Below are 26,009 nucleotides of genomic sequence, written 5' to 3'. Positions count from 1 at the left end.
AGACACCTACGTTCCCTGTCCTGGGGTCGTTGACTTCCTTGTAAAGGCTGATATCCAGGTAGTATCCTGACTCATCAGTGAGGAAGAGGCGGATGGGGATGACCAGGGTAGTTGGCATCAAGCGAATGTTGATCTTCACTTCGGCTTGCAGGACCCGGAGTTTCCACAAGCGCCGCCCGTAGCGCATCACCATGGAGCGCACAGACTCCTCGATCTGGGGACACCACAAGAACAGCATTTCAAGAAGCCCGTTCATTTAGGACACGGAACTCTCACACTGGATGCAGGAAAGGAAGCAGAGACCTTGGAGGGGTCCATGACGACCGTTGGAACAAAGTTGAGGAAGATGTGGTTGCAGTCCGTGCGGACACTGGTGTTGCTGAAGGCCACCTCCAGCTCGTCCATGGCTTCCAGGAGCAGCCGCTCACCTTCGTTCTGCAGGTATTCAAAGGAAGCTTCCTGGGCCACGCAGGGAACAAGACCAGAGAAAGCGGCAGCCACTTAGGCAAGGTGGATGGAACCTCCATATTCAAAGGCTACTGCACTGCATGCCATTGGCTAGAGGGCAGCAGTGGGGCATGGCTATTGTCTTCAGCAGCGTAGTTGGGGTTGTGGGGAGGGGCTAGAGCCCCAGCCCCCACTTCCTGGGGGCGCATTTCAGAACCACATTTCATCCTCGCAGCTGCACTCCCACCCCAAACTCCCCGTGAGCTCTGGGTGCCATTTTATGAAGCTACGTCCCTAATTATTTTGCCCAGTTTGTGGGCTTGGGTGGGGAGACTCTCATTGGCCACTGAGAGAAACAGGAAGTTGGACTAAGAGGATTCCTCACATTAAGAAGTTCCAGATTTGAGACTGAGAAGGGAAGATTTTGGGATTGGACAGTCCTCCACATGAGGCCCTGTATGAAGTTGTCTGATACTGAATAAGACTGTGGGTCCATCATAGTCAGCACTGTCTATGCAGACTGGCCGTGGCTGGCTCTCCTAGCTGAAAAAGGCAGACCCAAGGCCAAAAAAGGTCTTTCCCATCACATACTACCGGGATGCCGGGACTCAAGCCAACGTCTTCTGCAAGCCAAGCAGGTGCTCCAGGAGCAGCAGTGGCGTAGGAGGTTAAGAGCTCGTGTATCTAATCTGGAGGAACTGGGCTTGATTCCCAGCTCTGCCACCTGAGCTGTGGAGGCTTATCTGGGGAATTCAGATTAGCCTGTGCATTCCCACACACGCCAGCTGGGTGACCTTGGGCTAGTCACAGCTCCTCGGAGCTCTCCCAGCCCCACCTACCTCACAGGGTGATTTACATTTGTGAGGGGAAGGAGGCAGGGAGATTGTGAAGCCCCTTTGAGTCTCCCTGCAGGAGAGAATGGGGAGATATAAATCAAACTACTACTACTACTACTACTACTACTCCCTCCTGCCTCTCCCTCCTCCTCTTCCTCCTCCTCCTCCACCTCCTCCTCCTCCTCCTCCTCCTCCTCCTCCCTCCTCCTCCCCCTCCTCCTCCTCCTCCTCCCCCTCCTCCTCCTCCTCCTCCTCCTCCTCCTCCTCCTCCTCCTCCTCCTCCTCCTCCCTCCTCCCCTCCCTCCTCCTCCCCCCCCTCCTCTCCCTCCTCCTCCTCCCCCTCCCTCCCTCCTCCTCCTCCTCTTCCTCTTCTTCTTCTTCTTCTTCTTCTTCTTCTTCTTCTTCTTCTTCTTCTTCTTCTTCTTCGTCCACCTCCGAACCACTCCAGGCCCCAGGAGCCAAATCTCAGCTAACTTGGGTTAGTCGCATTGAACAACTAACTAGTGTCCTTCCGATAAAGTTTGTGTACTTAAGAAACAGGCTAGGGAATTATTACCTTGGTAATCAGGTCTGAGTGCCTGACTATGGCACGAATGAAGAATCTGTAGTCCGTCACTTCTTTGCCTTCCTGCACCTTGGCAGCACCGAGGTAGAGGTGCATCTTGTGGTTAGCACAGGGCACCGCGGTGAGATCGAAGTTGCGCATGCGGCTCAGCTCCAGCTGGAATGCCAGAGCTGGCTCCAGGTGGCGATAGATGCGGTCTTCAGCAAACTGCAAAGATGCCAAGAGAACAGGGCAGAAACTGACTGGCGCGTTGGCTATCCTGCACTGAGAGGAAATTAAGGGGAGCAATGCAATAATTGCGCAGCCAAAGGGCACCCAGAGAGCCTTACCTCGTCTCGTGCTCGGAAGGTGAAAAACTTTGGAAATTCCCTCTGCAGCAAAAAGAAGAAGTTATAAACAAATCAGAAAACACACACAAATGTCTGGATCTCCCTGGCACTAAGTCAGAACACTGGCCCACCCAATTCAGCACTGCCTCCTGTGATGGGCAGATGTCTTCAAACTCACTCTCTCCCTGTGAAAATGGAAGGGACCCTCTGGGCAAAGCAGGTGCTGTAACCACTGTGCTACAAGCTCTCCCTGTTTGATGCTGCTACGGTGTCTGGCTGCAGATTTTCAGCACAGAAAGGCGGCTCTTAACAGTTGCTACCTGAGCTCTTTTAACAAGAGACGCAGGGCCCTGAATTGGGAGGCTTTCAGCCTGCTGCGCACCTCATTATGGCCGGATCCAGCACTTGCCTGCTTATTTAAAGCATTTTTATGCCCACCTTTTCCCCCAATTAGATTGCAGCCAAGGTTGGTAAGCATAAAAAAACACCGGTAAAGCCATTTGAACATCTTTTAAAATTATAAAATAATTCAATCAAACACAAACATGCAACGTGAGATCTAGGGAGGAGGCCAATGACTTTAATTGGAGGTATACCAAACAAAACGAAATTTCTTATGTTCTTCTTATGTCTTCATCCACTGGCAAAAGACACCAACAGATGAGGAGACAGATGAGGAAAAAACACCTCCTTCCATACCGTCCAGCCCACCGGTTAAAATCTGCCTCCCACGCTCTGCTTTCTCTGTTTTCACTGGCAACATGAGAGGCAGCTGGAGACACAGCATTTTCTGTGGTGGCCTCTGGAATAGCCTCCCACTTGCAGCTCACTTGGCACCTACTTTCTTTCAGACAACAGGCCAACACACACCCTTTTAGACAGGCTCTGAATTAAGGTTTTTATCTTGTTGGTAGAACATCCTGCCAAGTTGCAGAAAACTTACGGCAACCTTCCATGGGGTTTCCAGAACCTTGGATGCTCTCAGAGGTGGTTTTGCCATTACACCTGCACCTCTCAAAGAAGCAACCCTGGATTTATTTGGTGGTCTCCCATCCAAGTACAAACCAGGGCTGACTGCTGTGCTCCTGATGCCACTGGGCTAGACTGGGCCATCCATTTCAGGCCGGTTTTATCTTACCAGATTTTTCACGGTCCACTTTTGTTTAAGGATAGTTTTCATGCTGTCTGTGTTCAATGACCTGCCTGTAAGGGCTTGTTTTCAATATTATAAGGTTGTTTTATACCACCTCACACACAACTCTAAAGAGGCTGCGTAAAAATATCCTAAATAACTTAACAAAAAAGCATTAAAAAAGCATACTCTTACTAACCTGTTGGGTTATCAGAAATGTGATTCTTCTGAGTCCATAGTCCACAAGGATATTGTTCTGTAGAAAAACAGAAAAACATGTAAAACAGAGACACAAAAACATTGTGTTTTCAATATCAAGTTAACAGCTATCCCTGTGGAGATTAGGGAAGCAATTGTAAAAGTGTTGACTAGTACTTATGAATGTACTTATTAATGTACAAGAGAAACACGGTACATTGGGGCACCACTGAGATACAGCCCCACAAGTGTACATGTTATAGACAATTCACAAGTTATGCAGTCTATGACTGCTAGTCTTATTGAGTGGGAATTGAGGGCAGACCAATGGGCAACCACAGGCCTTTAGTTTTTTTCTACAAATGCCAAGAAACAGCCGTGAACCTTAGACTGGGCAAAAGTTCTGAAGACTGGCACCAATTCCTCATCTTCAAAGTGATCGGCCCACCGAATAGCAACATTCAAGATGTGGATGGGTTCCTCTCGGACACTCTGAAAAATCACAACATGGCAGGATTAGTAGGTGGGGAGCACCCGGGTTCACGGGGAAAAGGTGACAGCCAACCGCCCTCAGCACCTTGCTTTATGCGTCTTCGTCGAGTGGGCATTGTAATCACTTCACTGAACAAAGGGCTCTCCGAGGGGGGGTCAGCAAAACAGGAAATCACTTCATCAAAGTTTCTGGCACAAAGGAGAAAAGGAATGGATTTATTAAGGCTGAAATGAGAGACTGAAATGTGGAAGCAATCTGTCCAGCCGGGGGTCCCCAACCTCTTTGAGTCTGTGGGCACCGCTGGAATTCTGACACAGCATGGTGGACACACCCACGAAATATCTGTCACAAAAGGCGGAGCCAACCACGAAATGGATACTACAGATTACCAAAAAATCTGAGGCCGGCCAAGCCTAAGAAACATGGACTGTATATATAGTGGCGCTAAAGACAATGTGAACTAGTGTGGTATATGATGGGTGCCCCTTTTCCACACACCTTCTCCCATGAAGCCTTTATATCTGTGCCTCTGCCATCTTGGGACTTACTGCCCTTCCCTCTCTGATGGGGAGAGGGTCTGAAAATGGGATTACGGGATGCCATCTTAAAATGTAGTTTTAACTTGCATTATATTTGTTGGTTTTTATTATAGCTGCTTTTAAAAGGTTTCAATTGTTTCGAAGCTGTTTTATTGTATATTATCATTATTGTGCTGTACACCGCCCAGAGCCCCTAGGGGATGGGGCGGTCTAGAAATTTGAAAAATAAATAAAAATAAAATAAATGCAATTAGTTTGAGTATAAAGTCAATAGATAATTCATACACCGTTCATAAAGATTATTCATAAAGATATATTGTGATTATATTAAAAGTAATATTTAACTGGATATAAAGGTAATAACAAAACATACAATGAGGCCACTTAGGCAACCTAAGAAGCGTAATGGGACTGTACTTATTAACAAATTCTCAAAAGCATTGTATAAGATGTCATAAACATTATAATATAATCACAATATATCTTTATGAATAATCTTTATGAACGGTGTATGAATTATCTATTGACTTTATACTCAAACTAACTGCATATACCAATTAGTTAATTGCCTTGTGTCACTATATATACAGTCCATGTTTCTTAGTCTTGGCTGGCCTCAGACTTTTTAGTATTGGTTTGACTGTATATATTTGCTGATCTGTTTAATATGCTACAGATTACCTTCAGTCACAAAGTTCTTTTTTTGCTTCTGGAGAACCAACACTAAGCCCACACAGCAAGACGTGCCCCACACCCAGAAGCCGAGCGCCCTCCTCCAGAACCTTTGCTGGGCTACCTGGTGAAGTCTTCAAATCTGTCGAAAGCCACCATGGCCCCCATCCTCTGGCAGAGGGGAGAGAAGCCACTGTCCATGAACAGCTCCGTGCTGTGCCGGGCCAAGTCTGGGTTGGAGATGCTGACTGGCAGTGACATCCTGGCAACAAGGCAAACGGCAAAGGAAAGGAGAACAAAAATCAGACGTCGCAAAGCCACTGGGCTGCACCACACCTCAAAAAGTTATGCCCATTCTCTTGAGAGGAGTAATAGATAATAATTTAAAAACTCAGGGCAGGCTGATGCCTCATTCAGGTACCTGTTCCATCAGTCACAGTTTTACCTCACCAGTCTTCCTAGGGGTAAACACTGCATTGTCCCTTCTGAGGTAGGTAGAATAAGAGAGAATGACTGCCCTGCGTTCAAGTCCAGCGCTCTGGCCACTCGACTGCCCTGGCGCTTATCCTGGGTGACCCATCAGACTCCGAAGGACCACTGAAGCACCTGGGACCAGCCCTCTTTTAGCAGGACTTGCCTTGCCAGGGTCAAAGGTGGTTTGAGTGAGGGGCCCGCACTTGTGGCCTTTGCACTCAACCCACGTTTCAACCCTATGATGAACAGAATCATCACATGTTGCTGTTATTTCAAAAGCCTGAAAAACCTGCTTGGCCAGAAGTGACAAAGGGAATGGGCCTGATCACTGTGAAAAGGGCATCCCTCTCTGGCCATTTTGGACTCTGATGCTGTTTACCTGCAGTCCCCATTTCTCAGAACAGGCCTTTCACTGGAAGCACCTGACAGGCAAAGAGGTATGTGTCTGTTCTCTCTCTCTCCCTCTCCCTCCCTCCCCCTCCCAGATGGAAAGGAATCACAAGACCCCTCTGACAGGCCAGCTGTGTCTAGCTCGCTGGCACCGGGCAGGTCTCTTTGCCATATTCCCCAAGCATAGGTGGCACGGCCTCAGCACCTTCTCTGCACGGCTACTGCAACACATGCTACATCAATGCATATTTTGCCAGGATTTAAATTTTTTGCCAACCCCAAACCTTGCAGGGAGGAGGAATTGGCTCTGCAAACTGACAAATGGCACTTTGCTATGATTTCTGAAATCGAGAGGGTCCCGTCACACCCCTGCATTTACCCCCACCCGCATCTCGGACAGCCTCAATAACACCCGTCCCAATTTCTCTGTAATTGCTCTGCTCAAGGTGCTGGAGGTTAAACACGGCAAGTTCAGGTTAATCGGCATTAAAAGCTCTAAATGGTGCAGAGGACAGAAAAGACAGGTTGGATCGGGGCTCACAAAAAAGAGTCATGGGGGGAGCTTACAAGCGTCAGCGTAAGCAGGAGGGATAATGCAACGGGCATCCCGCAGGAACAGTTATGAAGGGCCGGGGGTGCTTGAGGAAGCCAAGTCAATTTCCAGCCGGAGATGAAATGAGGCAAGACAGAGAATCACAGGCTGGCCTCATTCCCCTAGGCTTGCAGACGTTCCTACTGATGGTGCTGGATGAAAACAGTTCCTTTGAACCTCTCAAGACAACACCTGGCCACTTCCATTCAGATTTCTTCTGCTGTTGAGAAGCTCAGGACACACCGTTTCCCTCTCTCTTCTTATGTTCATGATGCAGGAAAAGAGAATCCCTGTTTTGCCACCCCTCCCCCCCGGCACACGCACGCACACGTCACAGAATTTTCCCAGCAAATTTAGAGAGAAGGAAGAGGGGGGGGGAATGGAAAGAGGGGGGCAACCAAGCATTTATGGCAATATTATTTTGCTTTATAAAAATTGCTGCTCAAGCTGCTGCAAGAAAAGATTCTGACACTCTACCTGCTCAGGGCGGGGCTGCTGCCTCTGCAAAAACATACAAAGTGAAACTGCCTTACACTTCGGAAGGCCACTGGTCTACCCAGACTGGCACGGCCTCCTCCATTCAAGGATGACCCTCCAGGATCTGCCGGCAGAGACTCTGTGCTGGGATCTTCCAAATGCAGGCATCATATATCCTGCCCTTGAGCTCATCATCCCCCCCCCCCCACCTGCTATATTTTGGGGTTTTAAAAGATACATCCTTTTCCAGTTTTATCCAGAATCAAAGATCCTTCCCTGCATGCAGAAGAGAGCGGACCATCACTCACTCCAGCTGGCACTTGCTTACCTGTTTGGATGGGAGGAAGGCAACATAAACTGGAACTCAACCACACAGGTGCTGTCTGTTAGCTGGCGATGCTGCAGACTGTTCAGTTCGTAGGCGATGTAGGCTCTCCTCACATACACCTGGCAAGGAAGAGAATCCAGCAGGTAATGACAACAGCATCTCTTTTCTCATAGGAGAAACTATGGCGGAATTTAAATCTAGGGATGTTGCAGGAGGAGGGGATTAAGAACAAAGGGATTCACAAACAATAAACGGTTGGATCCACTGTCCAGCCTGCGAGATCTTTCCTATGAAATCTTCAAGGGCACGTTTGACCCGTTTGGAGCAGCTGTGATCAGCCACTGTCAGGATATGTTTCTCCTGCCATCAAAGGGGCAAGGTGGGGTGCGGAGATTCACACCTGGCTGCGGGCAGAGGGCAAGTGTCTTCACCTTCTGATATGTTATTTCCTTTCCTTTTGTTTTCCTTTGATGCCTGCAACTGTAGCTAACTCGAAGCAACCCTGGCACCTTCCGAGCGGGAGGGGGTCGCAGGTGGCTGAGAACTATCACTGCTGCGCTGGCTTTGAGATGCTCAACTCCCAAACATCTCTCTTTCTGTTGTTTTATTCTCCCATTTCATGAGAACAGGGGAGGGGGGATTTATGGTGAGAAACTCTTGAGGGGATAAAGGCAACTGTATTTTCATAGTTGGGCAGAACTGGCTTAATTCTTTATTAAATTTTTCTTTATTAAATTCTTTATTAAATCTCTATTAGAGCACCTTCCTTATGAGGAGAGGCTGCAGCGTTTGGGACTCTTTAGTTTGGAGAGAGACGTCTGAGGGGGGATATGATTGAAGTCTATAAAATGATGCATGGGGTAGAAAATCTTGACAGAGAGAAATGTTTCTCCCTTTCACACAATACTAGAACCAGGGGGCATCCATTGAAAATGCTGGGGGGAAGAATTAGGACTAATAAAAGGAAACACTTCTTCACGCAACGTGTGATTGGTGTTTGGAATATGCTGCCACAGGAGGTGGTGATGGCCACTAACCTGGATAGCTTTTAAAAGGGCTTGGACAGATTTATGGAGGAGAGGTCAATCTCTGGCTACCAATCTTGATCCTCCTTGAACTGAGATTGCAAATGCCTTAGCAGACCAGGTGCTCAGGAGCAGCAGCAGCAGAAGGCCATTGCTTTCACATCCTGCACGTGAGCTCCCAAAGGCACCTGGTGGGCCACTGCGAGTAGCAGAGTGCTGGACTAGATGGACTCTGGTCTGATCCAACAGGTGTTTTCTTATGTTCTTATTCATAACAGCAAGTACCTGGCGAAAGCTAGGTACTTGCTGTTATCAATAAAGACTTCCGAGCCAGCCACCAGAGTCTACTTATTGACTTCAGTCTCAAGACCTGACAGTCACACAGGAAGAAAAACTGAAATGCAACACAAAGTCTGGCCACCAACGAGCCTGCCGTGAAGCCACCCAGGCCAAAGGGACAGGGCAGGCAGGGGCCAGTCAATCACCAACTGAAACGGAAGCCGCACTATTGCTGGCTCTGAGGGTGGCTGATACAAAGCTCTTAACTCGCCTACTCACCCTACAAACAAGGTCTGAAACCAAATAACCTGACTGCTTCACATACATATTCCTCCAGGGTGCAGGTGGCCTCACAGAGCAATCTCCAAACTCCTGTGCATCCACCCCGAGCCCAACAGCAGCTGGACTCGGCCTTCGGGACTTTCCACTTGGCATCTAATTGGGATCATCCCCAAAGGCAAACCTCCTGCCGTCCTTCATTTACCTCAAGAGCTGCCATGCGAACCACCTGGTTGGAGTGGTAGAAGAAAGTGGGCAAGACATCGAAGATGGTGGTTTCTGAAAGGATCAGTTTCTGAAAGGAAGGAAGGAGCAGAAAGGAATTAGAACAACTTCTAGGCCGACCCTGGGGGCCCACAGTGCTTTTTCAACCAGGGATACAGCCTGGTGGTCCGTCACTGAGCCCCCACGTGCCTCACAAGATCAGGAGGCTACGGTGGAAGTAAGCAAGGCCAACCTTTAGGTTTTCAGGGCAGAACTGGTGTCCGTACATGTCAATGGCCGAGAGGAAAATGGACTCCACCTGGTTGTGCCTCAGTTCATAAGCGGGGAGGTGAGAGGCAATCAGTACCTGGGGAGGGAAGGGACTCAGTAAGCCAAAAGCACCACAAAGGGGGGGGGGATTTTGTGATCGGAATTCTGAAACTTGCAAACTCTAGTTGAGTAGAAAGGCAGCATAAAAAATGTTTTAAATAAATAATTGGTTATTAAGTCCAGAAAGCTATGCGAGGTGGGGGGGCGGGGGGAAAGGAATTACTCTGGAAAGAGAAGGATATGTGCTGGGCTGTTGTGGGGTTTCCGGATTGTATGGCAGTGTTCCAGTAGCATTTTCTCCTGACGTTTTATGGCTGGCATCTTCAGATGCAAGCAAAACATCAGGAGAAAAATGCTACTGGAACACAGCCATGCAGCCCGAAAACCCCACAACACCCCAATGTAGATATTTATGTATAATATCTTATGTTACCTACATTGTTAGAAATTGCTTTGAAATCTCATATTCAAAAGCATCCTCACATGTGGCACGGGAAGGGGGTCCTGTGAAAAAGCCAGCCCAAATCTCCCAAGGACGCCCGGAACAAACTGTGTGCTTCTGTGGCTGCCAGTCTCAGACATGGGGCTCAGCCGGCAAAACCAGTCACTCCAGAATGGTTCCTGCTTTGGAAACAGCCACACAACATCAGACTGACCTGCCTGGCCCGCAAAGCGACTTTGGAGTTCTCCATTTTGCTCAGCTGTGTGAGTTCGTTAAGAATAGCCATCAGTTCATCGGTCAGGGTAGGGTCTCTGCCACAAAGGTGGTCCTGCATACAACGATGGGAACACACAAACCCAGGCTGATTATGCACAACATGTTTGCTACGTGTGGGGGAGTGAATGTTCGTCACAACAAGATTTCTCGTACGGATGTATTTCTTCAAGCATCGCTTTCACTTTTTGTTCTCCCCGAGGCAAGCAAGATCACTTCTAGCACAGTTTTAATTTAGCTTCGCCGCCAGACCAAGCAGTGAGCATAGCTTTGGGCAGGACATATTCCCTCCACCCACTGCCAGACTTCCCACTCCTTTCAAGTGCCATCCACACCTTCCCCCTCACCCCGCCCCTTCCATGCTGTTGGCTCCTTCAAGTGGGAAAAAAGAAGCCTGCTCACATGGGCTTAGCCAAAACATACCAACCTTTGGATTCTATTGATATATCGAGAAATCAACACAAAAGAAAGTGCTTAGAAATAACAAGCCTCTCTGTGCTCCTGCAGCGGCAGCAACGCTGAGGGGTGTGTGTGCAATATTGGCTCTAAAACAAGGTCCCTTCCTTAGCAGTGTGTGGTCCAGGCAACTGCTTGCTAAGAAACCACCCAAGGGAGGGTCACAAAAGGAAGCCCACTTTCTCCCAAGAAGTGTTCGTTCCCCCCACCCACCCATCCCCCAGAAAGTCCTATCATCATCCTAGCCTCTCCCTTCTACTCACAATCAACATGGTCACCAAGAGGTTCTTTTTCGCCACCTGGGCATGGGAGAAAATGCACTCAAGGACAGGGGTCATATTGGGCATGTACTGCTCACGCAGGTTGATCACACATTTGTCGTAGTGAGCTGCAAAAGGGAAATAAAAGGAGCCCTCGTCACTGAGAGACAGCCTTTACAACAGCTGCCTGAAAGCCCTGAGCACAACCCAGACACACACACACACACACACAGCTTTACCTTGCTGGAACTGGGTCTCCACCTGCAGGTATCGCCTCAACAAATCTAACACTACAGATTTCATGTGGCCTCGGATGCCGCTGCGGTATCTGGTGAGAGAGCAGACAGTAGATGCCGAGGCAACCGGGCTCGTTTTGAACATCTTCCACAGTGAAAACATATATTACCAGTTCAACCTGCTGACCACACAGATCGAGCAGGATGGGCATAAAAAGCACAAGGAGCTGCCTTATTCTGAATCACCTGCTACCTGATTCTTTTAATTGAAGATGCCGGGGATCGAACCTGGGACGTTCTGTATCCAAAGCAGATGCTTCCCAACTGAGCCACAGCCCCTCCTCAACCCAGCGAGCGAACTCTTTGCTGAACGACCCTTGAATTTTTACAAAAATCGTATCTTGAAAGGGAATGTTGTGCTGAGAATCCGCCATCAGCTGACTAGACATGCACTTTAATATTAAAATTTATTATTAAAATATTTATTATTAAAATATTAATATTACTGCTGTGTTTTAATTTAATCTAATTTTAGTGGGGTTTTGTTTGTATATGCTGTGTGAGGAAATTATGCTGTGCACCGCCCAGAGCCCTTCGGGGATAGGGCAGTATACAAAACCCATAAATAAATAAATAAATAAATAAATAAATAAATGAATGAATGAATGAATGAATGAATGAATGAATGAATGAATGAATGAATGAATGAATGAATGAATGAATAAAAAAGCAGTTGAAGGGTAAGGAGTCAAAGTACAATTCATATCATCATGAGAGCACTGGGACAAGAGGGGCCTGCCATTCCCTCACCTTTAGGCAGGTATGACTGATAGGTGCTTACTTATTACACCTGCCCCCCCCCCTTCCAGCTACTGGCTGAGTTGCTGTGATGCCACAGAACATTAAAAACACTCCAACTTCTGAGGAAAATATCAGTTCATAGAACGTTTGATGAACATTACAGTTTGTGGGTAAGAAATGGGAGTTAATTTGAGGCAGGAGGTGAAAGAGAAAAGGCGGGGGGCCCAGGGACAGGAGGGGCTGCTGGAATGGCCTCCCCCAACCTCACCTTTGAACCAGCTGCACAATGCTCTGCGTGTTCATGAAGAAGACTTCACGGTCAGATTTCCGCTGCAGGGTGGCTGCGTGGCTGTCTAAGATGCTGGCGATCTTGAAGAGAGAAGAAAGGATAGCAAGGCAAAGAGATAACTAGACATTGCTAGGGATTAAGAGCTCATCAAACACTCTCACACAGGATGAATTGTTTACAGCTGTACACCAGTCAAGTCTCCCTAGGGCAGGGGTCTGCAACCTGCGGCTCTCCAGATGTTCATGGACTACAAATCTCATCAGCCAATTGGCCATGCTGGCAGGGGCTGATGGGAATTGTAGTCCATGGACATCTGGAGATCCACAGGTTGCAGACCCCTGCCCTAGTGCCTAGGGAAACTGGCACAGTGTTATACAGGTGTGGCCCTCACCTGCTGGCTGGGGAACTGGCACAGCACAGAGGTGATGTTGCTGGCATACTGAGCCATCACCTTCCGGATCGACTTCTCCACAGATGGTGGAATTCGGCCAGAAATGCTCGTCATGATCTCCTGCAGCTCCAGCAGTGGGAGGGAGGGGTCCCGGAGGGTCTTCATCAGTTTGCAGACCCATTCCTTGACCTGAGTCCAAAAATAAACGGGGATTATCCATGATGTGCAGATCTGAAACTCAAACATTTTTATTCTGTTCTTTCAACCCACAGAAATGGAAGAAACTTCTCTTGTAAGGTAGAGCTGTGGTTCAGAATTGCCCCAGTTTAGAAGGAATAAGCCACCCTTCTGCAGGTGCTTCCAGCGGACTCTGTTCTCAGGAAGAGCCCCTAAGACAGTGGTGGCGAACCTATGGCATGGGTGCCAGAGGTGGCACTCAGAGCTCTCTCTGTGGGCACTCAAGCACAGAGTTCATCATGTGGGAGGGGGTGGAAAATCCCCCCCCACACACACACACATATAGGCTAGCCTGGGCATGATCCTTTACCTGGGAGTAAGCTCAGTTGATGGCAATGGGGCTTGCTTCTGAGTAAACCCTCCTAGGATCATGATTCACACATTTGAAGCATTGCACGGTTGAGTCACCAAGCTTACTCCTGAGTAACGTGTGCCTCGGAGCCAACAGTTTTTTCTAAACTAAAACCTTATTATTCAGGTTAAATTGCTGTGATGGCACTTTGCGATAAATAAGTGGGTTTTGGGTTGCAATTTGGGCACTTGGTCTCGAAAAGGTTTGCCATCACTGCCCTAAGGAAATGTCCTCACCTTGGTGCTGAAATACGGCTCTGGCAAACAATATCCGTTCATGACATTCATCAAGTTCTCCAGCACGTTGTGGAAGACCTGGTGCAGTTTTTCACCAAGGATGGGCAGGGTCTGCTGCGGAGGGAGTCCACCTGTATGTAGCTGGGCCTGCAGCAGATATCGGGGGGCAGAGAGAGAAAAACCTTCAGGACAGCAGTGGGAAATTGGGAGTAAACCCAGGCCTAGTTAAGAACATAAGAACATAAGAACAAGCCAGCTGGATCAGACCAGAGTCCATCTAGTCCAGCACTCTGCTACTCGCAGTGGCCCACCAGGTGCCTTTGGGAGCTCACCTGCAGGATGTGAAAGCAATGGCCTTCTGCTGCTGCTGCTCCTGAGCACCTGGTCTGCTAAGGCATTTCCAATCTCAGATCAAAGAGGATCAAGATTGGTAGCCATAGATCGACTTCTCCTCCATAAAACTGTCCAAGCCCTTTTTAAAGCTATCCAGGTTAGTGGCCGTCACCACCTCCTGTGGCAGCATATTCCAAACACCAATCACACGTTGCGTGAAGAAGTGTTTCCTTTTATTAGTCCTAATTCTTCCCCCCAGCATTTTCAATGGATGCCCCCTGGGTTTAGTATTGTGAGAAAGAGAGAAACATTTCTCTCTGTCAAGATTTTCTACCCCATGCATAATTTTATAGACTTCAATCATATCCCCCCTCAGCCGCCTCCTCTCCAAACTAAAGAGTCCTAAACGCTGCAGCCTCTCCTCATAGGGAAGGTGCTCCAGTCCCTCAATCATCCTCGTTGCCCTTCTCTGCACTTTTTCTATCTCTTCGATATCCTTTTTGAGATGCGGCGACCAGGACTCCAAGTGCGGTCGCACCACTGCGACCACGCGCACCAGTTAGCTGGCACAAAAGTTACTTCTACAAGAGACAACGCTTCTATTTTGGGAGAAGAATTTAAACCCGCAATGTGTATTTTAAACCTTTTCGGATTTTTCTGCAATCCTGCAGAGTTCCCCACATTTGCAGAACTATCTGCTTTTCGTCAGCACGGGCCCCAATCCATGGATTTAAATGTCTGCAGATGAGCTCACATTTGACTATCAGAATATAAGATATAAACACTGCTGATTTTTACCCCATTTTCTGGCTGGAACCGATTCCCAAAACCACTCAAAGGAATCAAAACCTAAGAAAAATACCCTCCCCAAATGTTTTTGGACGGCAAAACCACCAGCAATTGTTTTTAAATGGCCAGCAGGCCATTCTACTGGCTGTCCTCCATTCACTCACCAGATGGACTTTGCTGGGGTCATCCAGCTCCAGTCTCGCTATGATGCAGCCGGCCTCCAGCAGAGTGCCGGGGCGCTTCATGTAGTGGATGACACCTGACTCCTCCACTTCCAGGATCATCACCATCTTCATGACCTTATTAGAGACAACATCACATTCAGCAGCGGATCTGACTTTTCTGACGGATCTGACTCTGCCTGGGCAGAGAGAGGCCTGTGTTCATTCCATGTCTCTGAGAACATGCAACGTGGGTGAAGATGCCTTCAGCATCCTGAGAACACACACCTTTCAAGATACATATATAGAGAGAGTTCTTGTTCATGCCCTTAAAAACTTCTCAGAATGCTGTAAAAGGGGCTTCAGGCTTCCTTCCTAAACTACTTTCATCAGCAGAAACAACTGCGGGGCTGGAGAGGTGGGAAACACACACGGAGCCCAAAGGACGGGGCAAGCAGCCCTCCCTTGCAGCCGGTGGTGAACACAGTGCAGGAGGGAAGACCGCAATCTCTCCTCACAGCATGAAACACTCCGAATACTCAAAGTGCGATATAAATGCTCTCTGCTATTACTGGTATCAGATACAGGGGTTTTATTTCTTGGCATCATTTTTTGTCTCACACCTACTTCACCCAAGCAAAAGCAGAATTTCACCACACACAACTTGAATTTGTTTTTCCTTTAACAAACAATTGCCACATCACATTTTTGAGGGCAGGGTAGATCTGTAAAATCCTGGCAGATGTTTTTCAGTTGCCCAAGGTTCTGTGGCTACCTCTATTTCTGCATAGCTGTGACCCGCGTAGACGTGGCCGCCATCTTCGACAGTATACTGCAGCAGCTTTCCAGTAGAAGAGGACCGGAGTAAAGTTGGGTCATTCTCCTTTTCAAAGTCACAGGTTTTATTGCCCACTGTGACGCGGTACCTGAAGGTGAAAAAGAGGCAGAGAAAGAGGGAGGAAATAGGGGCTGCCTGGGGCAGAAAACAGCACCTGCCAATCTTGATTCTTTTTTTGCCACGTGCCATTCAGTCCAAATGGTGGACAACTGCCACAACCTCTATTTCTATATCCCTGTCCAAGTGCATGACACTTTTCAAGTACTAGAAGGCGGGGCTCTGCCAGAGTTTAGTCTCATAACAAATAATGACAAAGGAGGAGAGGATGGAATTAAGCCATGGCAAGTCCATGTCCATTTCAGTCATAGAATCATAGAGTTGGAAGAGACCCCAAGGGTCATCAAGTCCAACCCCCTGCAATGCAGGAACACACAATCAAAGCACTCCCGACATATGCTGATCCAGCCTTTGTTTAAAAACCTCCAAAGAAGGAGACTCCACCACTCTCCGAGACAGTAAGTTCCACTGTCGGACAGCTCTGGCAGCCAGGAAGTTCTTCCTAATGTTTAGGTGGAATCTCTTTTCCTGCACCTTGAACCCATTACTCCGTGTCCTAGTCCCTGAGGCAGCAGAAAACAAACTTGCTCCCTCACCAACATGACATCCCTTCAAATATCCTTACATGGATTTCATTCATTCATTCATTCATTCATTCATTCATTCATTCATTCATTCATTCATTCATTCATTCATTCATTCATTCATTCATTCATTCATTCATTCATTCTTTTAATTTATAGACTGCCCAATCCCCAAAGGGCTCTGGGTGGTGCACAACACTATCTATATACAATATATATATATCCCCAAAGGGCTCTGGGCGGTGCACAACACTATCTATATACAATATATATACACACAATATATATATCATGTCACCAAATGTGTGTTGCCTCAGTTTCAGCAGAGAAGAGGGACAAGGGGAAGTTTTACCAAAGAGGAAAAAGGGGTACCGAGGAGAGATCTGGAAAAGGGGTAAGAGAGGGAAGCATCAGCCAGCAAGGGAATCAGGGGCACAAGATGGGCGGAAGGGCAGAGGAAAGAGAACAGAGCATCGTATCATTTAAAGTCCTCCTTTCCGGGTGGGACTCAAGGAGGACTACACAGAAGAAGCCAGACATAATAAACTCCCTTTATGCACATGCTGTACGTAACTCCACTTGCTGTTTGACATCCAGACTGAACTGCTGAAAGGGATACACAGACAGACCAAGGGAAAGGGCTCTCTGCCTACCGGTCAGCCTCTTCTTTCATGTACGTGGTGTAACTGTTGCCATCATAGGACAGCAGAAGTCCCCCGTCATTCAACCTGTGCACATCAATCTCAATGTGGGTATTATTCATTATGAGCACATAGGTAGTAAGTGACTGCCGGGCAACCTGTCCAAAGACCACAGAAGAGAAAGGCAGTTTTTGCATCCTCCAAATGGCTCAGATTTAGATCCATCTATTGAAAAGTGGGGGGTGGGGGGTGGGAGGTGGGGAGAGGGGGAGTACTCTCTTTCTCTCCACCCAGCTAAAACATATTTTCCATCCCAGGAGCCAACCCTTTGGGACATTACCTTAAGAGCGTATTTCAGCCCTTCGTAAACAAGTTCCACATCAACCATGTTCAGAAGCGAATCGGCTGGCAAGACCTGGCCCCTGAAAGAGGAACCAATCCTTTTAATTTGCTGCATTCATCAGGGTCTTCAACGCCACTTGAGACAGGTCATCATACTAAACAGTGTATCGCAAAATGCTTCAGGCCTTCATATATCTGACCCCTGATGAAGGAAACTTTGCTCCTGAAAAGTTCATTCCCTGAAAATCTGGGACTCAAATCCAACCATTCTACGGCAGACCGGCACAGCTACCATCTGAAGTGATCTGGTTTCAGTACCAGCAGCAGAAACCCAGACCTCAGAAACAGGCATTCAACATATTGTTAGACCGTAGTATTAGCCACATTTAAAAGGTGCAAGTTTAATGCATGTACAATATGGGCTTGTGGTACAGAGACTTCTAGATCTGTGGTGGCAAACCTATGGCACGGGTGCCAGAGGTGGCACTCAGAGCCCTCTGTGGGCACGCGCGCACAGAATTCGTCATGTGGGGGTTTTTTTTGGAAAATCGCCCCCCACATCTAGGCTGGCCTGGGCCGCTGGGCACGACATGTAGGGAACCCTGTTAAGTGCTGTTAAACCCCACTGATTTTCATGGGAAGAACTAAAGCGCAATCCTTTACCTGGGAGTAAGATTGATTGCTGGCAATGGGGCTTGCTTCTAAACCCTCCTAGGGTTATGACTCACCCATTCGAAGCGTTGCACGGTTGCTTAACATGCCTTAACAGACCAGGTGATCGGGAGCAACAGCCGCAGAAGGCCATTGCGTTCACATCCTACATGTGAGCTCCCAAAGGCACCTGGTGGGCCACTGCGAGTAGCAGAGAGCTGGACTAGATGGACTTTGGTCTGATCCAGCTGGCTTGTTCTTATGTTCTTATGTTCTTATGCTTCAAAGCAAAGCCACCAACTACCACCAAGCTTACTCACAAGTAATGTGTGCCTTGGAGCCAACTGGTTTTTCTAAATTAAAACCTTAGTATTCAGGTTAAATTGTCCTGTTGGCGCTTTGCGATATATAAGTGGGGTTTGGGTTGCAGTTTGGGCACTCAGCCTCAAAAAGGTTCATCACCACTGTTCTAGCTTGATCACAGCTCACTGCAGCACACGCCCACAATAGAAAACATATTCCTACAATAATTCACCATTAATCAGAAGTCACCAAGCCCTCGGTGGGTAGGAGGGGGGTACACAGAAACAAGAGAGGAATTCAATCCCACCCCATGTCTCTAGATTGCTCTGTACCTTTCAAGAGAATGCAAGAAGTCATCCATACATGTCCTGAACAAAGCATCGGCTAGGTTGAGAGCACCACAGACTACCCCCAACATGGTATCTGGCTTCTCCGCCTGCACAGCAGAAGAAAGAAAAATGACAGTGGATTCTGCATGCACATGGCCAGAATTCAGAACTTGCATCCAACATTCAAACCCTCGTAGCCTCAGGAAAAGACTGTCTTGAAATGGGTGCATTTACCAGCTGTTTCCCACCTGTGGGCTCAAGGATGAATGAAGGGGGGTGAAGAAGACCGGGCCACACCTTTGGGCTTTACAGCAAATAAATGGAGGTTGAGGGATAGGATATGGTGTGAGGCAGTAGGTTTTAGCAGTCTACAGCCATCACCTGCTCAGTGGTACACCACAGTTTTCTACTATTATCTACCTTTAACTCTTTGGGACAAGAGGCATTATAAATGATACAGACATAGATGAGCTTGACGCTTTGTACAAGTATCTTTGCGCTCCTGCAGTCTGACTACCTGCACTTTCTCTGCAATCAAGTGATCCAGCCAACTGGTGTCGATCTCGTTATTTTGGAAACTCTCAGTCTCCAGAAGTTTGATCAGGTACTCAACGGTCGTTCTGAAGTCCCCTCGGATTGACAATTCCTTCAGAGCTACTACCAGATTCCTAAAAAACCAAGACAGGTGATTAAAATACATTTAGGAGGTGCTGAAAGATTTAAAAGCGACACCCAGTCCCTTCCACCCCCACCCCCCAAATTTGCCTTTGTCAATTAGGTAACTTCATTTGTTCAAAATTATGCATGGAGCAGTTAAAACTTCATCATTCCTAAAACATCACAAAATTTCAGGGCTGGAATTACATGTTTTAGAGTACAAAACTAGTAGCAGCATCTCATTCTCTCTCCTGTGAAATCTAATTATAGGGCTCCACAATCTTTTTAAGGCACCTTTGAAATTCTGACACGGAACAGCCACAAAATGGCTGCCCAAGGAGGCACAGCCAGTTACAAAATGGCTGCCACAGCTTACCGTCAGTCACACACCAAAGATCCTTGCGCTGTGGAGGAGGCTGCTGTCAAAACAAGGTTTATAAAAATCCACACAGCTGATCAAATCTCAAATGGCCAATCAGAAGCCTTGCTGGGCAAAAGCCCCACAGACTGTAACCAACACCTCACCTGGTGCCTGACAAGTTGTTTTAGAACGTCAACCCAATTATGCTACAAGCTTTTCTGCTCCAACCTGCATTCTACTGAGAAACTGCTGCAATACCGAGGGGAGGGCATTCATCACCCATAATCAGAGACAGGTCCCGGCTTACTAGAGCGCGACTGTGAGGGAAGAAGCCGAGGGGAGAAGGAGAAGGACTGATACATATAGTTCTCGCCTCAAAGCTAACAAGCATCCCGGGAGCATTTGTAAATGGGCTCAATGTTCTTAATACTGACGAGATGGCCTCCTCGCGGTTCTCTCCCCAGGAGAAACAGTGTCCAAACTGGGAATCTGCAAACTCGTGCAAACCACCAGCGGCTGCCACACTGAAATAGCCCCAGACATTTTTGTTGCTGCGGAAATTCAGCTCCTGCACCGTGCCAGAGCTGGGCTTGAAACCCTAAACACAAAAAGACAAATGTGGGGGGAAGGAGATTAGCAACTGAAATGTAGCAGACATGAAGCTGGATCCCACCTATCTGTTCCCCTAAGGGTGGCCTTTTGTCCCATGAAAAGAGCTTTCTCTTAATACAAAAAGCTCTCTGAACTTCTGTGTAGAAAGGCACAACAGTCCTGCGAAATCCAGCACAGGATCTGGAAGACACTAAGCTATCATGCGTATGGCTCTTCTTTTTTGGTGAAGCTTTTGGCACGACAGAATTAGACCAAAGCAAACCAACCCCAACCACACTTTCTAGCCAATACAGACAGCTGCGGCCAATGAATTTTTCTAAACCACAGAATGGCTGGGCTTCATCCCTGCACCACCCGACTCCTTATTCCACCAACTGGGGAGGGATTTTTTTTTTAGCCTGGCTTTATTAGCTTTGTGCTTGTTGACTACTTTGTGCTTTTTTGCTTACTGTTAATTGTCTGTAGGTGGTGGTCCACAAGAGCTTTGGACAAAATAATCCCCCCACACACACACACACTCCCAGCCTTCCAATGGTCCTGGCACCTACACTCCACACCCTTCTCTCTTCAGATTACGCCCACTGCATGTCCAAAGATTCAGAAAGCTTTGGAAACTCTGACCCCTTCCGCACATGCAAAATAATGCGTTTTCAAACCACTTCCACAACTGTTTGCAAGTGGATTTTGCTATTCCACACAGCTTCAAAGAGCATTGAAAACAGTTTGAAAGTGCATTATTCTGCATGTGCGGAATGACTGTCTGATTCTGGAAGCAGAATTACATTATAATAGGCAACTTTGACTAATTTGCATCATTCCCATCAAACAGATTTGAACTTTCTTGATAGAAGGATTTTAAATCACTCTGCCTACCGCAGTGGTGGCGAACCTTTGGGGGGTGGGGGGGTGTGGGGGGGTGGGGGGGGGGGGGTGTGGGGGGGGGGGGGGGTGGGGGGGAGGGGGGGTGGGGGGGGGGGGGGGTGGGGGGGGGGGGGGGTTGGGGGGGGGGGGGGGTGGGGGGGGGGGGGGGTGGGTGGGGCGGGGGGTGGGGGGGGGGGGGGGTGGGGGGGGGGGGGGGTGGGGGGGGGGGGGGGTGGGGGGGGGGGGGGGTGGGGGGGGGGGGGGGTGGGGGGGGGGGGGGGTGGGGGGGGGGGGGGGTGGGGGGGGGGGGGGGTGGGGGGGGGGGGGGGTGGGGGGGGGGGGGGGTGGGGGGGGGGGGGGGTGGGGGGGGGGGGGGGTGGGGGGGGGGGGGGGTGGGGGGGGGGGGGGGTGGGGGGGGGGGGGGGTGGGGGGGGGGGGGGGTGGGGGGGGGGGGGGGTGGGGGGGGGGGGGGGTGGGGGGGGGGGGGGGTGGGGGGGGGGGGGGGTGGGGGGGGGGGGGGGTGGGGGGGGGGGGGGGTGGGGGGGGGGGGGGGTGGGGGGGGGGGGGGGTGGGGGGGGGGGGGGGTGGGGGGGGGGGGGGGTGGGGGGGGGGGGGGGTGGGGGGGGGGGGGGGTGGGGGGGGGGGGGGGTGGGGGGGGGGGGGGGTGGGGGGGGGGGGGGGTGGGGGGGGGGGGGGGTGGGGGGGGGGGGGGGTGGGGGGGGGGGGGGGTGGGGGGGGGGGGGGGTGGGGGGGGGGGGGGGTGGGGGGGGGGGGGGGTGGGGGGGGGGGGGGGTGGGGGGGGGGGGGGGTGGGGGGGGGGGGGGGTGGGGGGGGGGGGGGGTGGGGGGGGGGGGGGGTGGGGGGGGGGGGGGGTGGGGGGGGGGGGGGGTGGGGGGGGGGGGGGGTGGGGGGGGGGGGGGGTGGGGGGGGGGGGGGGTGGGGGGGGGGGGGGGTGGGGGGGGGGGGGGGTGGGGGGGGGGGGGGGTGGGGGGGGGGGGGGGTGGGGGGGGGGGGGGGTGGGGGGGGGGGGGGGTGGGGGGGGGGGGGGGTGGGGGGGGGGGGGGGTGGGGGGGGGGGGGGGTGGGGGGGGGGGGGGGTGGGGGGGGGGGGGGGTGGGGGGGGGGGGGGGTGGGGGGGGGGGGGGGTGGGGGGGGGGGGGGGTGGGGGGGGGGGGGGGTGGGGGGGGGGGGGGGTGGGGGGGGGGGGGGGTGGGGGGGGGGGGGGGTGGGGGGGGGGGGGGGTGGGGGGGGGGGGGGGTGGGGGGGGGGGGGGGTGGGGGGGGGGGGGGGTGGGGGGGGGGGGGGGTGGGGGGGGGGGGGGGTGGGGGGGGGGGGGGGTGGGGGGGGGGGGGGGTGGGGGGGGGGGGGGGTGGGGGGGGGGGGGGGTGGGGGGGGGGGGGGGTGGGGGGGGGGGGGGGTGGGGGGGGGGGGGGGTGGGGGGGGGGGGGGGTGGGGGGGGGGGGGGGTGGGGGGGGGGGGGGGTGGGGGGGGGGGGGGGTGGGGGGGGGGGGGGGTGGGGGGGGGGGGGGGTGGGGGGGGGGGGGGGTGGGGGGGGGGGGGGGTGGGGGGGGGGGGGGGTGGGGGGGGGGGGGGGTGGGGGGGGGGGGGGGTGGGGGGGGGGGGGGGTGGGGGGGGGGGGGGGTGGGGGGGGGGGGGGGTGGGGGGGGGGGGGGGTGGGGGGGGGGGGGGGTGGGGGGGGGGGGGGGTGGGGGGGGGGGGGGGTGGGGGGGGGGGGGGGTGGGGGGGGGGGGGGGTGGGGGGGGGGGGGGGTGGGGGGGGGGGGGGGTGGGGGGGGGGGGGGGTGGGGGGGGGGGGGGGTGGGGGGGGGGGGGGGTGGGGGGGGGGGGGGGTGGGGGGGGGGGGGGGTGGGGGGGGGGGGGGGTGGGGGGGGGGGGGGGTGGGGGGGGGGGGGGGTGGGGGGGGGGGGGGGTGGGGGGGGGGGGGGGTGGGGGGGGGGGGGGGTGGGGGGGGGGGGGGGTGGGGGGGGGGGGGGGTGGGGGGGGGGGGGGGTGGGGGGGGGGGGGGGTGGGGGGGGGGGGGGGTGGGGGGGGGGGGGGGTGGGGGGGGGGGGGGGTGGGGGGGGGGGGGGGTGGGGGGGGGGGGGGGTGGGGGGGGGGGGGGGTGGGGGGGGGGGGGGGTGGGGGGGGGGGGGGGTGGGGGGGGGGGGGGGTGGGGGGGGGGGGGGGTGGGGGGGGGGGGGGGTGGGGGGGGGGGGGGGTGGGGGGGGGGGGGGGTGGGGGGGGGGGGGGGTGGGGGGGGGGGGGGGTGGGGGGGGGGGGGGGTGGGGGGGGGGGGGGGTGGGGGGGGGGGGGGGTGGGGGGGGGGGGGGGTGGGGGGGGGGGGGGGTGGGGGGGGGGGGGGGTGGGGGGGGGGGGGGGTGGGGGGGGGGGGGGGTGGGGGGGGGGGGGGGTGGGGGGGGGGGGGGGTGGGGGGGGGGGGGGGTGGGGGGGGGGGGGGGTGGGGGGGGGGGGGGGTGGGGGGGGGGGGGGGTGGGGGGGGGGGGGGGTGGGGGGGGGGGGGGGTGGGGGGGGGGGGGGGTGGGGGGGGGGGGGGGTGGGGGGGGGGGGGGGTGGGGGGGGGGGGGGGTGGGGGGGGGGGGGGGTGGGGGGGGGGGGGGGTGGGGGGGGGGGGGGGTGGGGGGGGGGGGGGGTGGGGGGGGGGGGGGGTGGGGGGGGGGGGGGGTGGGGGGGGGGGGGGGTGGGGGGGGGGGGGGGTGGGGGGGGGGGGGGGTGGGGGGGGGGGGGGGTGGGGGGGGGGGGGGGTGGGGGGGGGGGGGGGTGGGGGGGGGGGGGGGTGGGGGGGGGGGGGGGTGGGGGGGGGGGGGGGTGGGGGGGGGGGGGGGTGGGGGGGGGGGGGGGTGGGGGGGGGGGGGGGTGGGGGGGGGGGGGGGTGGGGGGGGGGGGGGGTGGGGGGGGGGGGGGGTGGGGGGGGGGGGGGGTGGGGGGGGGGGGGGGTGGGGGGGGGGGGGGGTGGGGGGGGGGGGGGGTGGGGGGGGGGGGGGGTGGGGGGGGGGGGGGGTGGGGGGGGGGGGGGGTGGGGGGGGGGGGGGGTGGGGGGGGGGGGGGGTGGGGGGGGGGGGGGGTGGGGGGGGGGGGGGGTGGGGGGGGGGGGGGGTGGGGGGGGGGGGGGGTGGGGGGGGGGGGGGGTGGGGGGGGGGGGGGGTGGGGGGGGGGGGGGGTGGGGGGGGGGGGGGGTGGGGGGGGGGGGGGGTGGGGGGGGGGGGGGGTGGGGGGGGGGGGGGGTGGGGGGGGGGGGGGGTGGGGGGGGGGGGGGGTGGGGGGGGGGGGGGGTGGGGGGGGGGGGGGGTGGGGGGGGGGGGGGGTGGGGGGGGGGGGGGGTGGGGGGGGGGGGGGGTGGGGGGGGGGGGGGGTGGGGGGGGGGGGGGGTGGGGGGGGGGGGGGGTGGGGGGGGGGGGGGGTGGGGGGGGGGGGGGGTGGGGGGGGGGGGGGGTGGGGGGGGGGGGGGGTGGGGGGGGGGGGGGGTGGGGGGGGGGGGGGGTGGGGGGGGGGGGGGGTGGGGGGGGGGGGGGGTGGGGGGGGGGGGGGGTGGGGGGGGGGGGGGGTGGGGGGGGGGGGGGGTGGGGGGGGGGGGGGGTGGGGGGGGGGGGGGGTGGGGGGGGGGGGGGGTGGGGGGGGGGGGGGGTGGGGGGGGGGGGGGGTGGGGGGGGGGGGGGGTGGGGGGGGGGGGGGGTGGGGGGGGGGGGGGGTGGGGGGGGGGGGGGGTGGGGGGGGGGGGGGGTGGGGGGGGGGGGGGGTGGGGGGGGGGGGGGGTGGGGGGGGGGGGGGGTGGGGGGGGGGGGGGGTGGGGGGGGGGGGGGGTGGGGGGGGGGGGGGGTGGGGGGGGGGGGGGGTGGGGGGGGGGGGGGGTGGGGGGGGGGGGGGGTGGGGGGGGGGGGGGGTGGGGGGGGGGGGGGGTGGGGGGGGGGGGGGGTGGGGGGGGGGGGGGGTGGGGGGGGGGGGGGGTGGGGGGGGGGGGGGGTGGGGGGGGGGGGGGGTGGGGGGGGGGGGGGGTGGGGGGGGGGGGGGGTGGGGGGGGGGGGGGGTGGGGGGGGGGGGGGGTGGGGGGGGGGGGGGGTGGGGGGGGGGGGGGGTGGGGGGGGGGGGGGGTGGGGGGGGGGGGGGGTGGGGGGGGGGGGGGGTGGGGGGGGGGGGGGGTGGGGGGGGGGGGGGGTGGGGGGGGGGGGGGGTGGGGGGGGGGGGGGGTGGGGGGGGGGGGGGGTGGGGGGGGGGGGGGGTGGGGGGGGGGGGGGGTGGGGGGGGGGGGGGGTGGGGGGGGGGGGGGGTGGGGGGGGGGGGGGGTGGGGGGGGGGGGGGGTGGGGGGGGGGGGGGGTGGGGGGGGGGGGGGGTGGGGGGGGGGGGGGGTGGGGGGGGGGGGGGGTGGGGGGGGGGGGGGGTGGGGGGGGGGGGGGGTGGGGGGGGGGGGGGGTGGGGGGGGGGGGGGGTGGGGGGGGGGGGGGGTGGGGGGGGGGGGGGGTGGGGGGGGGGGGGGGTGGGGGGGGGGGGGGGTGGGGGGGGGGGGGGGTGGGGGGGGGGGGGGGTGGGGGGGGGGGGGGGTGGGGGGGGGGGGGGGTGGGGGGGGGGGGGGGTGGGGGGGGGGGGGGGTGGGGGGGGGGGGGGGTGGGGGGGGGGGGGGGTGGGGGGGGGGGGGGGTGGGGGGGGGGGGGGGTGGGGGGGGGGGGGGGTGGGGGGGGGGGGGGGTGGGGGGGGGGGGGGGTGGGGGGGGGGGGGGGTGGGGGGGGGGGGGGGTGGGGGGGGGGGGGGGTGGGGGGGGGGGGGGGTGGGGGGGGGGGGGGGTGGGGGGGGGGGGGGGTGGGGGGGGGGGGGGGTGGGGGGGGGGGGGGGTGGGGGGGGGGGGGGGTGGGGGGGGGGGGGGGTGGGGGGGGGGGGGGGTGGGGGGGGGGGGGGGTGGGGGGGGGGGGGGGTGGGGGG

The 26,009-nt window shown here is 56.3% G+C and overlaps 1 protein-coding gene across 1 annotated transcript in view; it reads right to left on the bottom strand.

Annotated features, from left to right (window-relative positions):
- Positions 1-26,009, bottom strand: part of ACACB (acetyl-CoA carboxylase beta) — a 54,147-nt gene that overhangs the window by 10,328 nt on the left and 17,810 nt on the right. Inside the window, 25 exon segments of the mRNA XM_048513881.1 lie at positions 11-214; positions 304-459; positions 1,840-2,055; positions 2,178-2,219; positions 3,509-3,565; positions 3,892-3,968; positions 3,970-3,999; positions 4,085-4,188; positions 5,336-5,473; positions 7,473-7,591; positions 9,261-9,350; positions 9,513-9,626; positions 10,246-10,359; positions 11,024-11,148; positions 11,260-11,348; positions 12,326-12,426; positions 12,738-12,926; positions 13,563-13,709; positions 14,849-14,983; positions 15,621-15,771; positions 16,978-17,123; positions 17,306-17,387; positions 18,594-18,697; positions 19,108-19,258; positions 20,043-20,206. Of these exon segments, the coding sequence (XP_048369838.1) occupies positions 11-214; positions 304-459; positions 1,840-2,055; positions 2,178-2,219; positions 3,509-3,565; positions 3,892-3,968; positions 3,970-3,999; positions 4,085-4,188; positions 5,336-5,473; positions 7,473-7,591; positions 9,261-9,350; positions 9,513-9,626; positions 10,246-10,359; positions 11,024-11,148; positions 11,260-11,348; positions 12,326-12,426; positions 12,738-12,926; positions 13,563-13,709; positions 14,849-14,983; positions 15,621-15,771; positions 16,978-17,123; positions 17,306-17,387; positions 18,594-18,697; positions 19,108-19,258; positions 20,043-20,206 (3,045 nt within the window).

This window comes from Sphaerodactylus townsendi, linkage group LG13 (assembly GCF_021028975.2).
Source record: "Sphaerodactylus townsendi isolate TG3544 linkage group LG13, MPM_Stown_v2.3, whole genome shotgun sequence".
NCBI lineage: Eukaryota > Metazoa > Chordata > Lepidosauria > Squamata > Sphaerodactylidae > Sphaerodactylus > Sphaerodactylus townsendi.
This window is presented reverse-complemented; position numbering and strand designations above follow the sequence as displayed.